The 27165-nt window shown below is 35.8% G+C and overlaps 1 protein-coding gene across 1 annotated transcript in view; it reads right to left on the minus strand.

Moving 5' to 3' along the window:
• Positions 1 to 27165, minus strand: part of LOC135842966 (protein O-mannosyl-transferase TMTC2-like) — a 533307-nt gene that overhangs the window by 55781 nt on the left and 450361 nt on the right. Inside the window, exon 5 of the mRNA XM_065360664.1 lies at positions 2902 to 3016. Coding sequence (XP_065216736.1) covers positions 2902 to 3016 — 115 coding nt within the window. The remainder of the gene's footprint in view (positions 1 to 2901; positions 3017 to 27165) is intronic.

The raw sequence follows: 27165 nt of genomic DNA on the forward strand, positions 1-27165 counted from the left end.
GATTCGCCTGGACCTCTTTTCCCTACCCCACCTATCGTTAGCACTTTCGGTTAAACTCAACTTAAATAATAAATTAACCCGCAAGACGGTGGAGGCGAAGAAGGCAGGCGGCCACGTCGACGACGATCTCATACTTCGCAGACTTCTTTTTCCGCGCACAAATATACCAAAAAGGGGAAGAGAAAAATTGCCTCGAGAATTAGAATATACGCGACGATGAAGGAGGAAGAGGCGTAAAAAAAACCACATACAAAAAGAATAAAGACGACGACGACATGTCGAAGAATACGATTAAAAAAATGGTGGAAAAAAAACATGTTTCGAAGTCGAACGACGACGATGCCTACATAAAGGACGACAAAAAGGGGTGAAAAAATCTCTTCAAAAATGTTCACATCACTTTAGCAGATGAAGTACTTTTAATCTAATTTTTTTTTCAGCATCGAATTGAAATAACGAATGTAACAGATTTTTCCATTTGATAGGGTTAATCGCTTCCCAGGGAATTCTTCTTATAACTTTTTTACTTAGTTTGAGAATTTACGATTGACGTTATTTACGTAACAGTGACTATACTTTGGCGTTAAACTCTCTATCTTTCTCGTTCATTTCAATGTAGTATACTATACATAGTGTATTCTTTGGTATACCCTTGCCTCGTCCCTCCTCTCCTACTTTATACTAAACTTGTATCGGCGTATAAATACTGCCCCTGCTTACTCCTCAACCAGCAACTCAAGGCTACTATTACATCTCGTATACTATTCTAGCGCAGAATGATAAAAAAATTTCCCTTCACTTGGACCACCATCTCGTCTTCATTCAACTGGCGCGAATACCCAAGTCGACGAAATGAATCTCTTCCATCCCCTCTCCTCGCGTTCTCTTCGAGATTTTCCACTTTTTTTTGTCTAATTTTTTCTCTCACGTTACCGATCTCACTCTTTGCTAGGATTCGAAAGCGTCGAAAGTTTATAATTCTTTTCGCTGTCGTCGTTAAAAAATTTTTTCTCTTTAAATACAGAAGCGAGAAACAAAAAAAATAAAATTTAATGACTGGAACGAGTATGAAACTTCGTTAATTAATATTGACGGAGTTTTTTTTTCCTGCAGATTCTTCTTCTTCCTACCACTTGTTTTGGGTCTATATATTTTCTTCACAAAGGAAAGAAAGGAGTAGATCTCCAGAAAAAAAATACGAGTGCTCGAAAGTTACATTTTTTTTTCAGCCACAAGACGAAAAATTTTCTTATCTCAATTTCCGTTTCTTTCGAGTGTATTTTCCCTGGGCCTTTTGTATGAACTGTGTATATGTAGTTGACGGGGAGGCGATAAATTATCATTTTTTTTTTCTTTTTAGGTACCTAAAACTATAAGGAGAAATATCACAAACGTCACGTGGAAAAAATTTTTCTCTAGGGTTTTCGTCCTACAAATGAGGAAATTTTTACGATTTTTTAAACGTGTTTATCTTCATCGTGGTGCGAGGAAATATTTTTGTGAAATTTTTTCCACCAAAACTTGAAAGAAATATCACGTATACTTACCTACAGTTGGAAATTTCAATGTGAAAAATTTCCAACTCGAAGAAGTTGAAATTCGCGTAACAAGATGGTTGAAAGAGAAGGCGAATGGGGGAGGGGATTCGTGAAAATTTCTTTTATATTGAGAATACCTAAGAAGAAAATGATTTAGGCCCACATGTTTGTTCGAAAAAGTCTACTTTTGAAAATACCAGTGAATAGGTCGTAATTTGAATCACGTTCTCGATAAATGGTTGAAAAATTGTTGAAAATCATCGTATGAGTGAATCGGTGAACTTATATTACCATTAATTTTTATTCGCTGAAAATTCGTACTTACTGGTTTGAAATTATCGAAAAACTGATAATTTTGAAAAAGTTTTTTCCAGAAATTTCGAATTAAAAAACACGAACATTAAAAAAATTAGTCAAAAATTTGGCTACTTGAAACTTTAAATTGGAAAAAGCATGATCTGAAATTCTCATAACCAAAATTTCAGCAGCCCAAATTGATTTTATAATTTGTGGTAAATTTTTGAACAATCAAAATTCACAATTTTCGGTAACTTTGGCATTAAAAAAATGGATAATTTATTTAGTAAAAATGGTAAAAATTAATCCTGAAACCAGAATCAACTTTCCTGAACCGAATTTTACCATTTTCGTTTTCGATTTCTCCAGAAAACGTTAAAATTAAATCGGGCTGCTGAAAATCGAATTGTGGTTCATTTTTGAACACCATATTTTAACAAGTTTATTCAAATTTTGCTCGATTTCCAGGCAGACACTTTAATACTCGAGTGATAACCTATACCTGAGAGAAAAAATTCACAAAATCAAAAATTGTTTATTCTTGGAGGGATTTTTGAAATTTGCACGAATGATTGCATCTTGCTTAAAATCAACCTCCTGAATCCACATTTCATTATTTCGAGCCATTCTGGAGCCTTCAGCACGATTTTCGACTTTTTCAGAAGGAACCTTAAAATTTCGAAGAAGAGGTTAGAATTAATTTAGACCGAAAAAATTCAAGTTGTGGCCGATTCTCGACTTATTTAAGGAGTTTATCCATATTTCGCCCGTTTTCCAGTGCATTTTTTTGACCTGCACAATAAATTTATTTTTTTTTTAAATCGATTTTTAGTGAATTTTCAAACCTCAAATTTGGACTAAAAATCAGGGAAAAGATCAACATTTTACCGAGCAGATCTAGAAAGCTGAAATCTGGCATGTACTCTACTTTCAACACCCAACCCCGAATAAAACACGTGAAAAAATAGCTTCAACTTAAGACATTTTTCCGGGCAAATTCTTCGAAATGATGAAAATCATCAATAAATTAATTATTTGTATAATATAAAAATTCGAACAAACTTACAGATTGTAATGAGCATCGGCCATATTCGATCGATATTTCAGGGCCAATTTTAACGCCTGTTCGGCCTCTTCGATACGACCTTGCGAGCTCAATATCGATCCCAAATTGGCATAAGCTGCAACAAAAAAATGAAAAAAAAAGATTAATTCCACATTATTATTTTCAAATTAAACGTTACTTCATAAACGAACTACGATCAGAGCACTCGGACGATAAATAAAAACTAAAGAGCTACTATTATAAAAACATCTATCTCGAGAAGAATAAAAATTCGACGAAAACTCCGTTTTAAAAATCCATACATTTGGTAAAATTTACTGCCTAACTTGGTAGAAAAAAATTCGGAAAATAAAAATTTTACACGATCGAAATTTTCCAAACTTATCAACAACGAGGACGACGACACATGGTGAAATTGACTCTTCGTCGACGAAATAAAGCTGAATAGGCGAGAATTCTTACAAACCATTTATCAAAACGACCGACGATTTTATTTCCAAATATCAAACGTCTAAATATTCGTATTTGGTATTTTTCTGGTCCGATTCGATTTCGTTTAATGTTGCGAGTTGATTAAAAAATGGACTATCGATATCGTCTATATGGCCTATGGCAGCCGGACGAATATAATTCGACGACATCTACGAATTTTATTGTTATTTTTCATCTCAACACCTACTCGAATATCTACGGAGCCATTTTCAATACGCTCGAGAATCTTTGTATCGACTTTTGATTATACAGGAGTTCATGGCAGAAATGCAGATCACTTCCATATGAAAAACTACTCTCAGTCTCAGATTTGAAATCGGTGACCACGAAAATCATGAACTCGACATGCAACATGATTTTTCACCCCCCCCCCCTCAGCACAATCATTCGTTCGCGAATGATTTTTCCATCTCTTGCGAGTAAATCATTCACGAACAAATCATCTTCAATAGCCACGACCTCCTTGACTAGATTTGAATTGATAGTGATTCAGTTGTTCTCGAATGATTCTTCAATACTGAGCAAATCGTTCGCGAACGAATCGAGTTCAGTTCTTGATGCAAGGATTACAGCTGTCGAGTTTTCATGATTTCATCAACAGAGCTATTTTGATTTCTTAATGATTCATTCGTTCGCGAACGTTTTTCTCCCCTGAGCAAATCGTTCGCGAACGAATCATTCACAATTTTTATTGATGTAGTGAAGAATGTTTCGTTCAGTTTTGTCGTAAGGCAGTCTGATTTGATTTCCAAGTGATTCGGTCGTTCGCGAATGATTTGTCGATTCTGAGCAAATCGTTCGCGAACGAATCAGGATCAATTTTTGTTTTCGATGATTGGGATTAAAATAGACTAGTTTTGTCACATTATCGATGCCTAGTTTGATTTTTTAATGATTCATTCGTTCGAGAACGATTTTTTACCTTTGAACAAATCGTTCGCGAACGAATCATTCGCAACTTTTATTGACGGAGAAAGGAATATTTCGGTTTGGCTTGTGATGTATTGTTAAAGTTGGTCTAAAAGCGATTTAGTCGTTCTTGAATGATTCATTCATCATTTCTGAGCAAATCGTTCGCGAACGAATCAAGTCCAATTCTTGATGCAAGGATGAAAACTGTCAAGTTTTCTTCTTTTCATCGACATCGATTTTGATTCTCAGTGATTCATTCGTTCGCGAACGTTCTTCATCGCTGAGCAAATCGTTCACGAATGAATCATTCACCATTTCTAGTGATCGAGTGAAGAATGTTTTGTTCTGTTTTGTCATCATATTATGTAGTCTGATTCGATTTTCAAGTGATTCAGTCGTTCTCGAATGATTTGTCGATTCTGAGCAAATCGTTCGCGAACGAATCGAGTTCGATGTTTGATAATAGGCTCAAAACAAATCGTTCACGAATGAATCATTCACAACTTTTATCGATGGAGAAAGGTATGTTTCAGTTTGGCTTGTCAAGTTGTCATGTTTTGTTATAGTTGGTCTTAAAGTGATTTAGTCGTTCTTGAATGATTCATTCATCATTTCTGAGCAAATCGTTCGCGAACGAATCGAATCCAGTTCTTGACGCAAATTGCAAGGATTAAAACTGTAGAGTTTTTTCATTTCATCGACACCCATTTAATTTTCAAACGATTCATTCGTTCGCGAACGATTGTTTACCTTTGAACAAATCGTTCACGAACGATCAATCATTCACAACTTTTATTGATAAAGAAATAAATGTTTTGGTTTGTCTTGTCGTGTATTGTTATTGTTTCAGTTTGTTGGTCTAAAAGTGATTTAGTCGTTCATGAATGATTCATTCATTATTTCTGAGCAAATCGTTCGCGAACCAATAATTCATCATTACAAAGTTACAAACGTACAGATCGCTTCCAAATCAAAAAAGGTCCTCAGATTTGAAATCAGCGACCATGAAAACCATAAAATCGACATATAACACAATTTTTCATCATTTTTTTCAAAAATTCCACCCCTAACCCCACCCTTGATCATTTTAAAAACACCCAAATCTCAAATAATTGAATTCAAAAAAAAAGAAAATAGGTAACAAAATAATAATAACAGTGCAAATTATTTCGAACATCCGTTCAATTGATCGAATGGGTGATTATTTAGAAAATTTGAGAGGGGGTATATTCAAAGGGTGATGTTGATAGGGGAGAGGGGTGATTTTTAATAAATGATAAAATATCGAGTCGTATATCGTTTCCAATATTTTCGGACACGCCGATTCCAAATTTGACCTTATTTTTGAGCTTAAACAAGTTGTACTCTGTGCAGCTGTATTTTAAATAGCCAAAAAACCTAAAAATATAACAAAAATTGATTTGTTTTCGCAGTTACAACCCCATTTCACCCACATGTGCACAAAGCTTCAAATAAAATCGCCATTTTTGCTTCCCTCGACTACTCCAATCAATCATCTCCACAAATACAAAATTGAAAACACACCAAATTACCCCACCTCACAGGTACCATCTTTCGTTTCACAAATCAGACAATTCAATAAACACATCTTTCTAAAATATTGCCTCAACTGGCCCCCACATCAAGTTGGCATTCGGTTGACGCTTCGTTCGTTGAAACATACAATGCATTTTATAATCCTACTTGGCTGGCATTTTATTCGTTCGAAAGCGATTTTTCAGCTAACAAATTTGATTGAAAAGTCGCTACGAGTACGACCCCGAACAAACGTACGAACGGTTTTTCTCTTTGAATAAATGGGATTTGAAAACGTACGAAATTCGTTTGCAAAGTTGCGTTCCCCAAGGGAAAGGCCAAGGTAAACCCGCAACATTTGAAGAAATTACCTCCAATTGTTGTCGCGTATGAAGACTGCAAAATAATAGACAGTGCGTAAGAGAGCGAGGCGAAAAAAAATATAACAAGTTAAAAGGTCTCGAAGAAAGTTTTACATTCTTTTTTTTCTCTCTTCGGCTCCTTTTTCGCCATCTCACCATCTCTCTCTCTTACTCGCACATCTCGACAACTCTATACGATGGTTTTTTTTTTACTTCTACGAGTTCGCTTCGTGCCATTTTTTTTCCTACCTCGACTTTTCTCCTCATCTACCTAGCTTGTGTGGTGTAGTAAAGAAAATGGAAAATGAAACAGTTTGTTTCTGACATAACTTTTTCACCTATACTTATTATAATGAAATTTTATCGTAGGCGTGAAATAGGCCTTATCTCGGTATACGTCTTTCTTCTCCTTTTGTACGATTCTCTTTTTTTTTTCCTCGCACGCGCTACTCGCTAGGGTATATCGACCTTCGAGTTTACAAATGAAATTGTTTCGCGGTTCGCGTGGTGGTGTGGCTACCAAAATCCTCTTTGCATATCCTACCATATACGTATATATTTTAGCACGTATTATAGTACGTATCTTATACCTCTCGGCTAAAGTTTATAGTCTAATGTGTGCTTCTATACTACGAGTATATTCCTGCTAAAAATACCCTTCCTGCTTGTATCTCTTTCTCAACCACTTGTTTCTTTCGATACGGTGTGCACTTGTTGGGTTTGCGGTCCTTTAGAACAACATGTAAAGTGCTAAAATTGGTTAAGTATTAATGTAGTACTCGTGGAGTATAGTATATCTCTTTTCTTAGTCTTGGGCGGCGTCATCCGAGCTCAGCTATGGTGGCCTGGTCCACCACAAACTCGGAATGTTTCAATTTCACTGCAAAACTTCGCCATACTAAATTGTACTGTACGTGGTGTGGTATATAGAATAGATAGAGAAGCACTACCTAAGCATACTCTTGAATTATTCTTATCCGCGATAAGTTTACAGCTCGGATTCTACATTTTGCTATGTAGGTTTCTTCGATGATTTTCAAATAACGCGATTTTCGTCTCATCTTCGTTCGTTGGCTGGTTTTTCTCAGTTCTCTCTTTTGTGAAATTGAATTAATGGTGAAGTTTTCGAGTACAGTTTGCTAAGTACATATACAATTTACTGGCTCTATGCGTTATATCATCTTGCAGTCAGTTAGTTAGAAAGTAACTGTAATTATGTCGAGTTTCGAAATCGGTTCATTTGGTAGTGAACTTGGGTATTTTTGATGATTCGTTTTTTTAAAAAAATAGAAAATTTAATTGATAAGAAATGGAGGTGTTTAAAATAAGTCAAATTTCATCTGGTTGAAAATACTCGAAATTCATCAATTTTTAATTACCTTTCTGCAGTAAAAGTTATAATTGAAAAACTTTACCGGCTTGGGCTCAATTTTACGACAATTTTTTTCTCTTGGCAAACAAAAATCATAACTCTGACAATGGTAGGCCTTTCTGTAATTTCAAACCACGTTTAATTAAACACAACGATTCTGGTAGTAATAATAAAATTGGTTTTTTTTCTCCAATTACTTCAGCTCGTTAATTCTTTTCAATTTTTTGCATTTTTTTGGAACACAGTGACAGAGCTGTCGAGGGAGGGGAGGGTCAGTTTTTCCGGGGCCCGTGCTGTCTGGAGGGTCCGAAAAAAAAAGGACTTGCGATATGAAAAAAACCTGCTTTTTTTTTTTACTTCTCAAAGCATAAATTTTCAAAAGCTTTTGGGTCGCTCAGGCTTGTTTTCTTTTCTTTTTAAAAATTAATATGTAAAAAAAAAATCTTTTAAATCTTAAACTCTAAAAGCCAATTTTGTTTCAGAATAAAAAATTCACATTTGAGCCACCAAAAATCCAAAGCAGAAAATAAAAATTTTTATTAGTTATCATATGTACCTAATTATGAATAAATTATACTCTCTAAATCTGAAAAAAAAACAGTCAAATTTCATCTTAAAAAAGGCGAAATGTCGTGACAGGGATAACCAGTGAAAAAATTACTGCTAAAATCAGTCATTTAAAATATTTTACTGCTGACCATAGTAGTTTTTGACAGTAAATATGTACCTCATTTTATGACTGATTAATTCAGTAAATAATTCACATTTGACTGATAAGCAGTAAATTATTTAGTTGAAAGAAACATTAAAAAAAATATATTTTTGAAGCCTATTGAGGTCAACATAGAGTAAGGTCATGGTCATGATTTTCTGAATTTTTGAAAAAGTGTTTTTCGACTTATCAAAATTGAAAATTAATAATTTCTACAAAAACTTTTGACATAGGTAGGAATCCTGGGGTCTTTTGAAAACTTGGAAAACAATTGTTCAATTTCTTCATAATGTCTGACTTTGAAAAGTTTTGGGGGAAAATGTGACCAATTTTCGTCATTATGTTAGACTTTTAAAAACAAAAATGACCAATTTTTGGCAAGTGTCATATTCTTTGACATCATTAGGTATTGTATCAGACTTTTAAAAACTTAAAAAAGTATAGGTACCAACTTCATGTTTTGAGCATATTTATCTAATTTTACAAAATTCGATCTGACTTTTAAAAACTTGGAAAAAGTTTCCTTTCAATTACAGACATTATGGCAGAATTTTTAAAACTTACGATCTTAAACGGCCAGATAGACGGGTCAATAATCTTGAAAGGCCAGACAAGAACAGTGGAACCCAGACGACTTGAAGAAGCCGCGCAAATGGGTCATTGACCTTGGGAGGACAGCCAGGTAGACTACCTTGAGAAGCCAGAGAGGCATTTGGACAATTTCGAGAGGACAGACAGATTGGTCAATGACCTTTAGAGACCAAACAGGCAGATAGACGACCTTGAGAGACCACACACCTGGTCAATGACCTTAAAAGAACAGACAGACGACCTTGAGAAGCCAGACAGATTGGTCAATGACCTTTAGAGACCAAACAGGCAGATAGACGACCTTGAGAGACCACACACCTGGTCAATGACCTTAAAAGAACAGACAGACGACCTTGAGAAGCCAGACAGACGGGTCAATGACCTCATGAGTAGGCACACCGACGACCACGAGCGGCTAGACATGTAGGTCATTGACATCAAGAGGCCAGACAAACAGGTCAATGACCTTAAGAGGTCAGACAGACAGGTCAATGGCCTTAAGAGACCAGACAGACGACCTTGAAAGGCTAGACCCCTAAGGATCTATTGCACCCCCTGCCGATCCTCCGGGACAACTCTTTTCTTGAAAGGAGAGTCCTAAGGGACATTTCTAGCCCTTGTCCTAAAAAAAAACATGACCCAACTGACAAAATGGCGGCCATTTTGATTGACAGTTTAGCCGAAATCACAGATGGACTTGCACGACATTTTTTTAACCTTACAAAGGTAGATCGAAATAGCAGGCAAAAATTTATCATCTGACAAAATTTCAAGTGCCAAAGTGCCTTTTTAAATTTTTGGTGAATTTTTAAAAATCAAATTTAAGCCAAAAATGAGGGGAAAAATCAAAATCTTACCAAACTGATCTAGAAAGCTGAAATTTGGGATATACTCTATTTTCGACCAGCCAAATCGATTGGAAACTGTTTCAGACCGTTCAGAGTAGTTCTGGAGCCTCCAGCAGATTTTTGAAACTTGAAAAATGGAGTTGGAAAGATGAAATTCATTTTGGAAACTAATTTCAATATGGTACGAAGTCGACTGCAGGTAGATTTCAAGTCATTTTGGGCGTCTCCAGCGACTTTTTTGAAAATTACTGGAGCCTTCAGCAGATTTCTGAAACTTAAAATTTTCACAAAATTTCAGCAAATGGAGATGAAAAGCCGAAATTTACTCTGCACTCCAATTTTAGCACTCTCTGAAGACGACTTCAAGTGGGTTCAAGTCATTTTGGAGCTTCCAGCGACTTTTTGAAAATTCCTGGAGTCTCCAGCAGATATCATGTCTGACCGAACATTATAAGTACGTATCAACTTGACTACAAAAAAAAGTCGCATCATCCCACAACATTATTGCAATAATTCCAAAAATCATGGTCCTACTTGGGGCTAAAAATTCTTCAAAACTGCACCGAAAATATTTTCGTCGAAATATTTGAATTTCTCGTGGAATTATAATCCATTTCAATAGATCGTTAGACATTTCTTCAAAAATCGTGGAATTTATAACCCAATATTGGTCTTAAAATTCTTTAAAAATGCTCGAAGAACATATTCGATGGAATATTTGAATTTATCGCGAAATTTCAACCCATTTTCATGGGTCAAAAGGTCGGTTTTGAATAATGTTACAACGGTTCATTTTTACTCGAAATTGAGGAAGGCACGACTTTGAAATTCGCAAATGAGCCAAACTGCTATATTATTAAAATTGTAGTATTTCCAACCATACTTCACTCGAGTGTATTCACGGTGTGGACCAGAGGTTGAGGGGGGCAATTTCGAAACGATTTTTTTTCAAACCACAGATACATGGAACGAATTAATGATACAATTTTTGGTTTTGATGGAACCACTTGAAATTCGCGAAATGTGAAATGTTTTTCCCGCTGCGAGAAAATATGACGTTATTAGGCGTATTTTTTCACTATTTACGAGTATGTGCGAAATTACCCACATCTCTGCTGCGTCGGTAATAATTACCAACGTTATAACATTTTGGCTTAATACGCGAACGTATTCGTATAGAACCACACGCGCTATATTGTGATGGAGAAAGAGAGACGCATGGAGAGGTACACGAGCGTGGATTTTAATTAAATCTCGGCCTGCGAGAATCATCAAAATCAGTACAGTACCTACGTATAGAACGACGAGAACAACAACAACAACCAAGTTGTGTTTTGTGTACAGAGAGGAATACGTGGAATTCGGTACAATTTGGATTTTCGGTTTTTAATTAAACGCATCAACAAAACGTAAATTAAACCGCGCTCGTATACATATAGAACTACACGTGCCCATAAAAATGCCATTTATCTGTAATTAAAAATTTCTCCCTTCGTCAGGTAGATAGGTAGGTAGGTATATAGACCTATATAATAGTACGCACACGATAACAACGGTTGACAATCGAGTATTGCGTTACAATGGCGCACTTTTGGCCTCCCCTCGCCGCAAATTCCCACCACCGTTGTTCGGTTTTAGCCACCGCCGTGCCATAAACCCTTTTATATTTCGCGTCATAAAACACTAAATGGATAAACTTAACACATTCGCCACTTGTCTGCACGAGAGCCACTCGGGGGTTTGAGTTTTAATTAAATTTCATCTATATCGAACCCCCTCCCCTTTCGCCCCTCCACGGGGGTTGCTTTTTGCTTCGGTGCTTTTCTCTGTTTTCTAAATTCTTCGGACGTGGACTTCACTCGAACCTCGTCGCGTCTTCGTCGGATTCTCGCGCGCGTCGATTATTTTATGACGGTTTTGCGAAACACTCGAAGCGTTTTTCAAGTACTCCGGAGTCACGACATTGTACTATATGAAGTGCTGCTACTGCTGTTGCCGCCAATGCCGCTGCTCGGTATTTAATCGTCGTCCCCTGCTCCTACTATCCCATCGCAGTTGTGAAATTGTTCGCGCCCAAGGACTCGGCGGCGCGTACCCGGTCTTCGACTTTAACGAGAACCTTGACTTGGCTTGTTGAAAATTACGTTTCCCCTCTCCTGTCTACACGATTCTCGATCTCTGCCGTCTCCTGCTTTTCCAGCGGCGGCGTTCATTTTTATACGTTTTGCTCCTCGTATCATCGAACAAATTAAAACGTCGTGATGTACGTGGTGTGTTTATTCGAAAACATATTATCGAACACGTTGATCTCGTTTCACGTGCCAAAAAGTTGTGTGTGCGCCTTGGTTTCGAAAGTAAAAAAAGGTACAGAGGCTGTGAACGACGAAAAAGGGGGGAAGCTGGATGAAAAACCTAAATCTGGTTTAGTCAGTGTCTTGGAAAAGTTTTATATGAACATTAGAATGGACCCCCCCCCCTCAAAAAAAGTCGACGGATTGTGACTAAATTCGGTAAGGACCTTCATTGTAAGTTGAAAATTCCCCCCAAAAAAATTGTTTGGCTCAAGCTGCCCCTGTGGAGAGAAGATATGAGACCTCAATTGAGAAAAATAGCTAAAAAATCGTGAAATTTTTAAAAAGTTGGCAGATCAAAAAATGTTGATATTTTGAAACTTTCGAATTTAAAATCAGATTGAAAGTGAAAAATTACTCGTCGTCGAGCATCAAATTATTTTTTCCAAGTAAGTATTATCAACATCAATTCTGAAAAAGAAGAGAAAAAAAATAATCTCATCGTGTTTTGTCTCCCTCATTTCCACAAATTCTTCTCTTTGGGATTATTCACTCGATCAAACCCAGCGATACGCCATGCCACGTTTATATTGTACGAATATGTAGTATGCGAGAAAAGCACACTGTTGCATGCGACTCTCGATGGTTGTTTTTTTTCACTTTCTCCTTCTCTCGCCACCCTATACCGAAGAGCTTTAAGGTAAAGCTACGAGTACGTTCCAGAACCGATATACGAGAAACATCGCTTAAATACAAATAAGGCAGAAGTAATTTTAATTCGAAGTCGTAAGGTGAAAACCAAGCAGCAGGCATCGAGCCGCCATAGTTGGTTACATTGTTTTAAGTTAATATAACCTCTAAAGAGAGTGAGAGACAAACAGCGTGCGATGGAGGAAGGAGTTGGGAAAACGCGAACGGAGCCAGTTTACATATTCGAAATGCTAATATACGAGATGAAATTGAAGCGGTTGTTTTGACATGCACTGTGATCCCTTTGGGAGTGGTTTTACGTCTCTGATATCCTACTCACGTAATTCGCAACTTCGACTTTGCTGTAAAGTTATGCGAAGGAAGGAGGCAGGGTGTAGGTATAAGAGAGGGTTTTCTTTCTTTTTTTTCCTCCTTTTTTTACGTACTTTCGGTGCGTTTGCTTTGGTTGTGTTGTATTATAAATGTGAACGCATTTCTAACCACTTTTTTCTCTTTTAGTTTTACATTTTTTCCGCTACGCTATTCTGCTGCGGAATATTTTGTCAGAGGAGGTGTGAGGATTTTTTTTTTCATTTTTTCGAGCGTGTTCGAAAAGTATTCTTATTATGGATGTTCATTATGGGAGAGATTGGTGTACTTGGATTTTGGAAGTGCCCAGTGGCGAGTTCGAAAATCTGAAATAAACTTCTTGAATCTATTGGAAACGGTTTAGAACCGTTTTGAAGCCTCTAGCAGGTTTTTGAAAATTGAAATTTCTCAAAAATGTTACCTATTGAAGTTGGAAAGCTGAAAATCACTCTGTACCTACGTTGGTTTCAACATAGTGAGTCGACTAGAGTTGGTTTCAAGTGGTTCTAAAGCCCCCTAGTTTTTCAAAAAACGTCCTCGGCGAAGGGTATCATGGCAGTCTTGCAATAGACTTTGCATGTGAAGAATAGGGTCTAAACTTAATTCTAGCTTTTTTGTCAAACGGTAGGGCAACAGTGAATTTTTTGAATTTTTAATGATGAAATTGCAGAAGAAAAAACACTCACGCAAATGTGTGAGAAGACCGACTCGACTTTTCTTCAATTAAAAATCTTTTACGAACGAATTGATTCAGTTTTTTCGAAACATTATTGTATAGGAATTGATCAGTTTACAATCGAATCGGATCATTTACGAATGATCGGTGATTAAATAAATTGATTAACTTCTTGGTGAATCATCCGGTTAGTTTACGATTAGTTCAGTTTTTGTGAAGCAAATTGTACAGGAATTGATCTTTACATGTGAATCATTCGCAAACGAAATATTCAATTTTTAGTGAATCATTCACCAACGAATTGATTAATTGTTGGTGAATCATTCGCGAAGGAGTTGAATAATTTTTTAGTGAATCATTCGTGAACGAATTGATTCGTATAAGTGACTCGTTCGCGAACAAATCGATATATTATTTAAATAATTTTTGGCGAATCATTCACGAACGAATTGATTAATTGTTGGTGAATCATTCGCAAACGAATTGAATCATTTTTTAGTGAATCATTCGCGAACGAATTGATTCGTATAAGTGACTCGTTCGCGAACAAATCGATATATGTATTTAAATAATTTTTGGCGAATCATTCACGAACGAATTGATTAATTGTTGGTGAATCATTCGCGAACGAATTGATTCTCATAAGTGATTCGTTCGCGAACGAATCGATATATTTGAATAATTTTTGACGAATCAATCACGAACGAATTGATTAATTATTCGTGAATCATTCGCGAACGAACTGATTCATATAGGTGATTCGTTCGTGAACGAATTGATTCGTATAAGTGATTCGTTCGCGAACGAATCAATATTTTACTCAATTTTTGGCGAATTAATTACGAACGAATTGATTAATTGCTGGTGAATCATTCGCGAACGAATCGATTTGATCAAGTGACTTGTTCGTGAACAAATCGATATATTTAAATAATTTTTGGCGAATCATTCGCGAAAGAATTGATTTGTATAAGTGACTCGTTCGCGAACAAATCGATATATGTATTTAAATAATTTTCGGCGAATCATTCACGAACGAATTAATTAATTGTTGGTGAATCATTCGCGAACGAATCACTTATGCGAATCAATTTGTTCGCGAACAAATCGATATATTTGAATAATTTTTGACGAATCAATCACGAACGAATTAATTAATTATTCGTAAATCATTCGCGAACGAATTGATTCGTATAAGTGATTCGTTCGCGAACGAATCGATTCATTTACCTAATGTTTGGTGAATCATTCGCGAATGAATTGATTTGTATAAGTGAATCGTTCGCGAACGAATCAATATTTTACTCAATTTTTGGCGAATTATTTACGAACGAATTGATTAATTGCTGGTGAATCATTCGCGAACGAATCGATTCGATCAAGTGACTTGTTCGTTGAAGAATCGATTTACTTACTTAATTTTTGGTGAATCATTCACGAACGAATTGAATGATTTTGGTGAATCATTCGCGAACGAGTTGATCGTGTCTCCGTCGTGAACGAATTGAATCATAAATTAAAGAATTGATCAATTCGTTGGCGAATAATTGGCTAAAAATGAATCTATTCGTTCGCGAATGGTTCTTTTAAAAAATTAATCAAATCGTTCATGAATGATTCCCTCAAATGAATTAATACTAATCACGAACAATTCACTGAGAAATGAAGCATTACTTTATACAGTGTAAACAATTCTTTTAAAAACGAGTTTTAAAAAATTTTGAACAAAAATTTTTTGGAACATAATGATGGATTTTTTCTCATTTTTTCCCCCCAAATTTGATATCTAAAAATTCACCAAAAAATCGAAAAATGCCTTTCAGCACGTGAAATTCTGACTTCTGTTGTATTTTTGCATGCTCTTTCGATCTGGTTTCGTTGGCTGGAATACCTCCCTTCTATAATTCATCGACCAGATCTTTTTCGCCCAATTACGTCATCAATTCCAGTAAAAATAAGCTGTTTTTGGTATTTAGATTTTGTTCGGTAAGTAGTAAGCTCGTTAAAAATACGTATTACTTACATACATATATGAAATGGTCGCGTAGGTACGATACTTTTCTGCATATACGCCATTTGTAGATATGTGGATTCGACTACGAGGGAAAATATTCCTCGGATATTGGAATTTATTCGTACCTATGATTCTCTCGTAAATTTCCGATTGCAAATAAGCTCTGGGAAAATGGGTCGGTAAAAATCGAACAGCACGAAGGAAAAGTGGTAAAAATCTGCGACGTATAAATTACCTTGGTCGAATTTATAGCGGTAGTTACGTATAGGCAGAGTAGTAGCCTAGCTAACTATCTACATAGATAGGTATAGAGGTACGAATCGCAGAATTTGCTGCGCCTGGCGCAGAACTGCTCGTGGAAATGAGTATAGCGATGAAGAGGAATACGGGTGGAAGAAAAATACCTGCTAGAGGGAGAAAAAAGAACAGTGTAGCAAATCCGAATGTAAATTATTCGCTCGCTATAGTAATTAGGATTCTACATAATTTTAAAATTAGCTCGGCTAATAAAAAGGCGAATTCTGTTCACGTTTTTACGACGTTATACTGTGTTACAAAAGCAGCAGCAAAGGCTGTTTGTAATGAGAACGAGCTCGATGGGTGGAAGGGGGTCGAGGGGAGCATAGCGTGAAAACGGATCACCACCTAGAGTCGGTAGTCGGCTTCGTCGGAGGCAATATCAGCAGGTAGAGATGTAAACGTAGTATATAAAACTAAAGAACAACGGTGGCTGCGCGAGGTTAAAATGTCTGAAAGTCTCTTACTTTAATATTTATCGAGTGAGAGGCAGTAAATGGTCGCCTAGGGACGAATTTCTTGCGGTGGTTTTGTTGTTGTTGTCGTTGTTTTACTACTACGTATACCAACCAGTGTATAGAGCGCGAGAATGTGAGCCGCCATCTCGCCACCAAGTCGTGTAATTTCTAGCCGATATTGTGCGCTAGTGTGAGTATACTGAGTAGTGAGTATAAGCGCGAGATGAGCGAGAAAGAAAGGCGAGCTTTATACGAGTACGGCGGAATTTCTCTCGCGTACACGCAGATTTATTTTAATAGATCGCTATACGTAGTACGAGCGAATCGCTAAGGCAGCCCAGAGTGGAGGGTATGGCGGGGATTTTTCCCGCTAGTGCCATTTTCCTTACAACGGCCGCTTTAATTCAATGCTTTAACGCGTCTCGGTGTATTCATTACGGGCGTGTAAACTCGTACGTGTGCGGGTATCCTTTTTGGCCTTTTGTTCGTCCACCCTGTCTCGAGTATCTTTAAATATTCGCCACGCCGCGTCGCGCCGTTCGAACCAGACTAAAAAGGGATATTTTTATTGGCCTTTTTGGATCCGGCCATGGCCAGCGTGACGCTTAATTAAAGGTATCTGATATCGTTACGTGGGTATATACTAAAAGAGTATAAGTATTTGATAATTTCACGCTCTCCTTCGTTTTACGTAAATGCCAAATGTGCGAGTTGAACTTTATGAACTGCGTTGGTCGGTTAGTCGCATATAAACGATTCCACCGTGGCGAGGCTGGCAGAAGAGTGGATTCGGACGTAGAGAAACGAATGCTTTGTAGTACATCTACACACCTACCTACCTACCTACCCTATGGTTGTTGAAGAAGGGTAGGTAGGTGTATTTTGACTAGTCTCCAGTGTGGTACTATTGCCATTGCCATTGAAAGATGTTTATGAGACTTGGGAATCGAACCAACGATGTGATTAAACGGCGTTTTATCTGCGGTAACGTCCAGCTTCGTGAGACTATAGATTTACATGTTTGGGTATTTTATCGAGCTAATTAATACGACTGTGAGGGTTAATGATGTTTTTACGATAAAATAATGGTATTGGTTTGTTTTATCTGATTCGTGGTATGTTGTACATAATTAATTTGATAGATACTCGAAATTTTGTTTTTGCCTAGTTCTCATCGTCGAAAAAAAGCTCACAAGAGAAGCTTTCCAAGTGCGATTCCCAGATTTTTACGATACTAAGCTGGATCAGTTGAGCACGCCGAATTTTCAGTCCTCGAAGTTGATTTTCAACTTTTTTACTACTAATTTTTCATTTTATTTTTTAAATTTTGGGACTTTGGAAAACACTGCGTAAAAAAGACTAAGTAAGTAAGTAAGCATTTTTCCAACTGATACTCGTTAATCGCTAAACGTATTAGTAATTTTATGAAAGATTGAAAATTGTAAATTTCGTTTTCTGCAACTTTGCTTCTCTCCCTTTTAAATTCGCTGACCATAAGTTGGAGATTTGAAAAATTGACTCTCACATCAAAAATAATGTTTTACTTGAAATTTCCCAAAATAAGGTCTCTTCATTCCGGTCAAAACTGCCAAAAAGTCCCAATTTTTGCTAACATACCAACAATTCCTAATTTTTGCCAAGATTTGTGTCCTTTAAAAACATAAAATTTTGTTCTGAAGAAATGAAGAATTGTGAATTTTTGAGAGCTTTCGGGCTCGTTTTACTCGGGTCTTATTCCTATTTTTGAAAATGTCATAATTTTTTGAAAACTAAAAATGTTGAAGCCATGAAAATAAACTTGTTGCGTCCATAATGATGTTACCTAAGTATTCTGCGATTCGAAGAATCAATTTTTCGCGGTTTTTGCCTTTGCTTCACTCCGGATAATATTCACTTTTCTGCGCAATTTCACAAAAATTTTCAAGAATAGAAAAATAATTTTGAGAAATCTTAAAAACATAACCAATTGATAGGAAATTTTAAATTTTTTGCGTAAAATTTGAAAGTTAAAAATTATTCAAAATTTTTGTTCCCAACTCACCTTTCAAAATTTATTTTAAATCACATCTGGCCAATTGGCTAAAAGTTGAGAAAATTTCAGTCTCACTCGTCCACTCCCACACAACACATCCTCTGTCCAAATGAAGAGGAAAATAACTTCAAAATTTTGTTTGAACCATTTTTGGTGGTCTCTTGGGCCAACTTGAGGTAAGTACAATCTACGCTACAACTGCCAGTCCCAGGAGTAGAGAAGACAAACCTTAAGAGAGGTTTGGAGCGTCCACATCACGGAGGTCAGTAACTCATCTTCAGCAGGCTGGAAGCTGAGGATGAGGCTAAGACCAAACCTAACACCTTGGTGTGTGCCCAGCATCAAAACTGCAACCTGAATGGGCTACAACATCAAGCCGTTTACAGGAAGTAGGGGAGAGGAGGAAGCAATTGGAAAATATCCCTGAAGCAGCAACAGGAAGAGCAGTGAAGCTTGCGAACCCCGATTCTCAAGAGTCATAAATTACTGCTAGTGCTACACACAAATCCTGTACAAAAACGAGAATTTGGCGCTATAACCAAACTTCGGGAAAGTCGGCTTGATGGCGCAGAGGGCAGCCCCCCCATCAAGCTATACTTCCTTGGGCTAGAAACCCATAGAAGCGATAAAAACAATTTCTCGAGAAAACAAAAATAAGAAGAAACCGGCTGGAAAATCAGGGAACCCTGTTAGGCAGCAGGCAAAAAAGCCCATGCACCCATGCTGTGGAAGAAATAAAACAGGCTGAAGATCGCTACCTAGAATGTGCGAGGAATAAATGGAAAAGAAGAGGAGCTGGAATACATCTTGATGCAGAGAAACATTGACATAGCTGTTATCACGGAAACCAAGAAAAAGGGCAGTGGCACCAATGAATGAGGAGAATTCACCCGAGTATATGCTGGAGTAGGAAAAGCTGAACGTGTTAGAGCAGGGATTATGATTTATACCTGGGACAGACTCAAAGACAACATCCAGGCATATAGAATAATTATGGAGTGAAAGACAAATCGAGATAAATCTGAAAGGGAACCAAGATATTTCAGTGATTGGTGTATATGCTCCAGAGGAAGGCAAAGAAGAGGAAACATCCTGAAGGAGCTAGGAGCAGAGCCAATCATTAGATGAGTGCAAGATTACAGAAAGAAATGGTGAAAACACATTGACAGAATGTCTGATGAACAGTCCCCTTGAAAAGTCGGAGGAGTAGAGGAAGACTGAAGAAAAGACTTGATATGATACATCGGCGAGCAATTCTTCTACATTTTCCCAGACGGGCTGAACAGCTCGCCGGGTCAAAATTCAATGATGATGATCACCATTTTTGGTAATTTCTTTTACAATTTTTGGAAAGTATTAAGATTTGTTCTGAAGATAATATCGACTCCCCCAATGAGCCTCTTAGGCGATTTTATGATTGTTCCAGAATTTTTCAATTTCTACGAAAGATGCTGGAATCAGTTTAGGTAAGAAAATAGTCATTCTTAAATTTTCAAAAAAATTCGTCAAAACGTTGAAAAATGAATTTGAGCATCTGAAATTGTCTACAATGGGGTTGATTTCTAATTTCAACGCCATCAAGAAAAATTCTAAAACCCTGAGAAAAAAAAATTAAGAGTTGGAGGCATCAGAATGACTGGCAAAAGAGGGAATCTGGCTCGAGGGAGTCGGAATTGACTTCAGAACTGATTCTCGCCATTTTCACTGAATAATAGGAACATTACTATGATAGAAAAAACATACGATTTCAGAAATTTTCAAAAATTCAGGAAAAATCGACGGGGGAAGGGAGGGAGGTGAGGAGAGGTAGTTCCCATACCGTGTTATTACAAAAACCATACTTTTATTCAAATCGGAGGCCGATATCTCGAGTGGTTTCCACATAAAATTTGGTCCTAAAGCAAACTTTTAGTAGGAAATTTTTACCGACTTTGCCGGAACCGGAAAAGTAAGGTATTGTATTTGTCATGATGGTTGAGGATTTGGGTGGGGGTGGGTTTTCTTGACGTTTTGGAGTGTGCTGATCACGATAAGACATATGGCGCAAAACGAGATAAGTTTATATATATATTTATTTATTTATATATAGCCGCATACAGGTAAACTCATAACGTTTTGTATAAAAGACAAACTCACGTCCCACCTATAACTTCGTTGCTGTGCATGCGCTCGACGCGTCACCCCATAGGCCTGATAGTACTCGATGTTAGGCCACGTTATATTCGTTAACTTGATTTTTGGGTGACCTGTGGAGAGGTATCTCATTACCGAAACATCAATTTTTCAGAAAAGCTTTTTTTTAAAAGTCCCATACGTCTCTGTTTTTCGCAAATAGCTTTTTAACAAAGCATCCCACAGAAAAATAACCAGCTCTGAGCAGAAAGAAAATTTTATTCTCTACAATTTCCTTCATTGCATTTTTTTCCTAGGATGCATACTTTTCCCATAAAATCACTGTTTAGACTGAAAAACACGAAAATTCGGACCTGTATAATCAACTCTAAATTAAAATTGAGCAGTCAAAAATTTATTTTAGACGATTTTTGACCACGCCATGTGAAAGAGGACATCTTCAACCACCAAAATCACCAAAAAGAACGTAAAAAACGTAAAAAATGATTCTTGGCAATAAACACCTTTTCCTCATGTCCTTGTACATAATACTTAGGCTATGCACTCATTTGAAAATTGAGTCAAAAGAGAAAGTGTATAAACGGCAATCTCACGTCCCTGCTCAAACTTTGCCAGTAGACTCCCCACACCTTGTAGATTCATATGGCACCTCATCGAAAAGTCACGTCCTAAAAAGGTTACGAGTTTGTCAAAACGTTATGAGTTTGCTGGTTAATCTATGAGTTTACCCCCTAGAATATTTATTTATATATTGATATATTTATATATCAATTTATGTATAAATTTGTGTCACGCTGAACTCAAAAGCTCCGAACTTTAAGTCGAAACTGATGATGGCAAAATATTGCTTTGATACTGAACTAGAGAAATTTTTAATTTGGTCGAAATCGGTTCAGCCGTTTACGAGATATGAACGTTTAAGTGTGTTTCAACGTTATGGATAAGCAGAAATTTGTGTAAACCCTTATATCTCGCAAACGGCTCACCCCCAACAAACAGATGGGGTGGTTAGGGTGTGTAGGTTGCAGATTGGTACGCCGAAGGTCGGGTGTTCGAATCCCGCGCGAGTCAAGAGGAGAAAATTTTTTGTTGATTTTTTTGTTAATTTTTTTGTTAATTTTATCCGTCCAAAATTTTTTTGCCATAAAAAATCAAAATTTTTCAAAAATTTCTAGTGTAATTTTTGTTTTAACAAAAAACATTAAGTTTTTGGTAAATAGCCAGTAAATTTTGTTAATTTTTTTTTTTTTTGTTAATTAATAGTAATTTTTAGTAAATAAAATGATTAGTTATTTTTGGTGAATTACTCGTAATTAAAGTTGGTCGAAAATTTTGGTAAATTGCTTGGGTAATTTTTGGTAAATTAGTAAAAACCTTTGACAGTAAATTACTGGGGTAATTAAAATTCGGTAAAAAATTGGTAAATTAGTGAGGAAATGTCTCGTAAATTACTGAGGTGAATGTTGGTAAATTGCTGGGGTAATTTTTGGTAAAATGGAAAATTGGTAAATTAGTGGGTAATGTCTGGTAAATTACTGAGGTAAATGTTAGTAAATTGCTGGGGTAATTTTTAGTAAATTCGTAAATTTTGGTAAAGTCGTAAATTTTGGTAAATTAATAAATTTGGGTAAATTCGTAAATTTTGGTAAATTTGTAAATTTTGGTAAATCGGTAAATTTGGGTAAATCGGCAAATTTGGGTAAATTGGTAAATTTAGGTAAATTTTGGTAAATAGGTAAATTTTGGTAAATTGGTAAATTTTAGTAAATTGGTAAATTTTGGTAAATTGGTAAATTTTAGTAAATTGGTAAATTTTGGTAAATTGGTAAATGTTGGTAAAATGGTAAATTTTGGTAAATTGATAAATTTTGATAAATTCGTAAATTTTAGTGAATTGGTAAATTTTGGTAAATCGGTAAATTTTGGTAAATCGGTAAATTTTGGTAAATTGGTAAATTTTGGTAAATTGGTGAATTTTGGTAAATTGGTAAATGTTGGTAAATTGGTAAATTTCAGTAAATAGCTAAATTTCAATTCTGGATAAAAATTAAGCCATTAAAAACCTCTAAATTTTGGTAAATCGGTAAATTTAGGTAAATTGGTAAATTTTGGTAAATAGGTAAATTTTGGTAAATAGGTAAATTTTGGTAAATTGGTAAATTTTGGTAAATTGGTAAATTGGTAAATTTCGGTAAATAGGTAAATTTCGGTAAATAGGTAAATTTTGGTAAATAGGTAAATTTCAGTAAATACGTAAATTTCGGTAAATAGGTAAATTGGTAAATTTTGGTAAATTGGTAAATTTTGGTAAATTGGTAAATTTTGGTAAATAGCTAAATTTCGGTAAATTGGTAAATTTCGGTAATAATTTTGTTTTTTGTCAACAATTTTCCTGATATATTATTCCACTTGTAATATGACGGTTACGTCTTCATGAGTACGCTAATTATTATTTGAAAATCAATTTCATAAAAGTGTAATATGATGGCTACTTATGATTGACTATTTTATTTTGTCGATATTTTCGACTTTTCGTATTCATTAAATCGGTAAATTTGGGTACTTCCGCGCATTTTGAAAAATTGGTAAATTTTTAAGTAATGTCTGGTAAATTACTGAGATAAATGTTGGTAAATTACTGGTGTATATTTAGAGCAAAGTCGGTTGATCTTGCGAACTGCGCAAGATGTTTTTTTTCAAATGCTTCAGTTTGAGGAAGGGAAACTAAGGATAGAGGAGAGGATCAAAATTTATTCAAGTCGAAAATTCTCCCAGTCAAAACTTTTCAACAACTAAAAAAATTGAAAAAAAAAACAAAATTCTGAAAAGTAGGCACATTTGTGGTAGATATCGGTATCTCGAAGCGAATTGAGGAATAGAAGGATAAAACACCTTGAACATTGAAAATGAAATTATTTCAGCAATTTTGGCTCATTTTGGCAAACGTCAGAGAATAATTTGAACCTCGCAGAGTGCATTTGAGGGAATCAAATAGGTTAATCTACAGTCAGTAGCAATGTTTGAGACCTAAGACGAGTTGGAGGAAAGAGTTTTCAAATATCTATCAACTTGAAAAAATCATTGCTTTTCTCACTTTGAAACACTACATAAATTATGTACTTACATTTTGTTGTTGCCTTGACTTGTTCTGCTCTCAAAAGTTGTACGACGCCCTCCCCCCCCCCCTACCATATTGCGAAAAATTAGGAAGAATTTCAACTTCTTTCTCCAGTCAATCACAAGTTTTTCATGCTTCAGAACTAGAAAATTTCTTTCAATTCACGAATCAATGTTTCTTGGATTAGGGGAATTTTTACATTATTCAAATTTTAGAAAAAATGCTCTATGTCAAATCCAGTTTTAGAGCTGAAAAAGTTGACATTACAACCCGGATGTTGGAAAATGAGCGGGAAATTGATTTTCAGAATTTTGGGGCATTGAACCATCTCCTCTCCCTCATCCATTTTAGAAGTTTTGAGACATTGAAAAATTTTTGTCAATTAGTGGATTCAAAAATTGTTTTTAATCCCTTCCCAATCCCTTACATTGTCCCATTTTTTAAATTTATTTTTTGACAAACTGAAAATCAACTAAAATGGAAAACTACCTTAATAATGTACCTCTCTTTTATCGGAGAACCAATTTAAATCAAATCTGCGAATTTATCGACACGATCGAAGTAAATTCAAAGACGACATTTTCCCAAAACATTCGTAGTTTTTACTTTTCAAGGTTACGATTTCGATGAAATTTCAATATCATAACGTCATCTATACTACATCACACCAGGCATCACACGCATAAAAATTGAAAAAAAATTGTCACGCGTGTATAACTAGAACAGCGTCACCTTCCAATATTTATTATAATTTAGACTTGATATCGATTTTTTACACCATCGCTACAACCGAGCATTAAAAAATCTACACGTGTGCTTCGATTATTCTTACGTGAATTTGTTCATTGTACTTGTCTCCTACGTACCTAATAGTATAAGTACGTTCGTCTGGTTACAATTTTCATCAATGCCTAGTTTCATTATATTTTTCCTACACTTTTTATTGCTTAATCACACGTCTCCAGGTAAGAATGACTGATTGCATAATTTTAAGTTGATCACGATCAAAGTGAAGAGACACCAACACCAACTCACTCAAGTACTCCATTAATTAGATAACATTTTTTTGGTCTCTGTGCAGTTTGTGGGTTTGCTTCTTTGCCACAACTGAAGTCGACATCAACTTTGGAGAATTTTCAAGGAATAAATGCCAAATCAGTACCGCATTCTTGTCCGCCCGAAAATCAAGACGATATTGCGAACGTGGACAGAGTTTCTCATCTTCGAGAAGACACTTTCAAATTCAAGTACTGCGTGTTTGAAAAACCTGTCACCACCGAAGATGATTTAAAATGTAAAACTGAAATAAAACCGATTTTTCTTCCACAAAAGACCGAAATGAAAGAGATGATCGAATGTGGCACCGAATCGAATCCAAATCGATACATATACTCTTTCGGATTCTATGTAAGAAACTTCACTCGTAAATAAAACTGTGATCGTTGTTTTGTTGGGAATAAAAACAATAATGCGAATGAATTGATTTGTATACTTACAGCTTTGCGGAAATACTGATCAGTTGCAGAAATTTCGACGCTCGTATACTTTACAATTAGTACGTAAGCTTGATAAAAATTGAAAAAAAATCGAGATGAAAAAAAAAATTATCACAAACAAAAAATATTTTTTCCAGAGAAAGCCAGAGGAACGGTACCGAGTAGAAATCGAGTCCACTTACGATGTATGCTTTGACCCCTCGAAAAACCAAACCATATCAACGATACATTCGATTATGAAGCCAGCACTGTTTGCTAATACGAATTTGGAAAACGAGCACCTCGATAATGACGAAATCAGCACCGATTCATTTGATTTAAAATATACTCGCTTTTTGAATTTGAAAACTATGTATAAATTGGAAAGTCTGGTAAGTGCCTATTTACATACAAGGTGATCGTAGATAACTTTTTAAAAAAATTATTAGAAGCAAAAAAATTAGGCTAAGTCCCCCCTTCCCCCCAAAAAAAGATTTCAAGTGATTTTTGATCACAACATGTAAAACCGAGAATCTTCAAGTACCAAAATCAGTTTTTTTTTTTGAATTTTTAGGAAATAGGTGTCGTGTTTGAATCTTTTCTTTAGCACTGTTCGAATCCTCACTCCCCCCTCGGTCAGGATTCGGACAAAAACAATTTTTTTCACTCTTGAAAAAAAAACTCTCTTTACTGTGTATTTCAGAGAAACCCAAAACACGGAATGATTCCTCATCCACTAGTCCCTCCTGAGCACTTCGCATTCGCTATATGGAAAAAAACCACCAATCACTTCATCAACATGGCTCCTCTTCGAAAAACCCTGGTACCAATAATGAAATCTATCGATTCCGCATTGAAATCAGCTCAAATGAGATTATTCTCAAAAAATCCAATATCATACGATAAGTTACACATTCATACCAAAGTTGAAAACGTGCAGCAAATAACCACAACCGATTCGAAGGGAAAAACTACTCAAACTTACGTATCTCAAAACGAGTCACTTTTCCGACCAAATATCTGGTATAAATTTATCTACATGAGATGGAGGAAGAAAGGAGTTTTGATTTTGGTACAAAACACACCGAGTAATATCCCCAAAAGAAATTGTACTCCGGTAACGTGGGACTTTAAAACGTGGATCAAAAATGCAGCGACAGATCAGTCACTGTCTATCGACGAACATGAGCTGAAGTTTGCACAAGGTTGTCAAACGAGCCAGGAAGAAATAGCGCAATTATTCTCCATTCAAGTTGAAATCTACGATGTACTAAATTTAGATCAAATTTAATCGTCATTTAATTTTAGGAATTTTATATTTTCAATTCAACGAGTTGTTTGATTTTGTTGAGAATTTTTCAAGCACTTGTAGACCTATATTTAGAACCATTGATTTTGTCAAGACCAAAAATCAATCACTGTCAGTAATAAACATACGAGTATATGTTCGTTAAAATACTCACAAGTGTTACGAATTGCCATAAGAATTTCAAATGGATTGAATTTACAATTGTGACTCATTGTCGTTATATTTTTAATCGAACATCCATTTTAAAGCTCCACAAAAAGTAACAAATAAAAATATCCAACAATCTTATACACCATTGTCTGAAAATAATCGTCACTGAATATTCATTCTTATTCGATTCACTGTTAGAAATCATACAAATCGCGATTGTACTACGTGCAATACTTTCAAGTTTGAGAAAATGCTTCGGTTTTTCCTAATTCTCGTGATTACTCTGTTTTTGTTCGATTACGCAAACTCAGGTGAGTGTTTTTTTGGATTCCAATTGATTTTTTGATATTAAATAAGAATACTTTGATGTTGATGAAAATTACTTATCATAGTTGAGCTGAATCATATACCTAATAATTTTACTGGG

This window comes from Planococcus citri, chromosome 4 (genome assembly GCF_950023065.1).
Source record: "Planococcus citri chromosome 4, ihPlaCitr1.1, whole genome shotgun sequence".
Lineage (NCBI taxonomy): Eukaryota > Metazoa > Arthropoda > Insecta > Hemiptera > Pseudococcidae > Planococcus > Planococcus citri.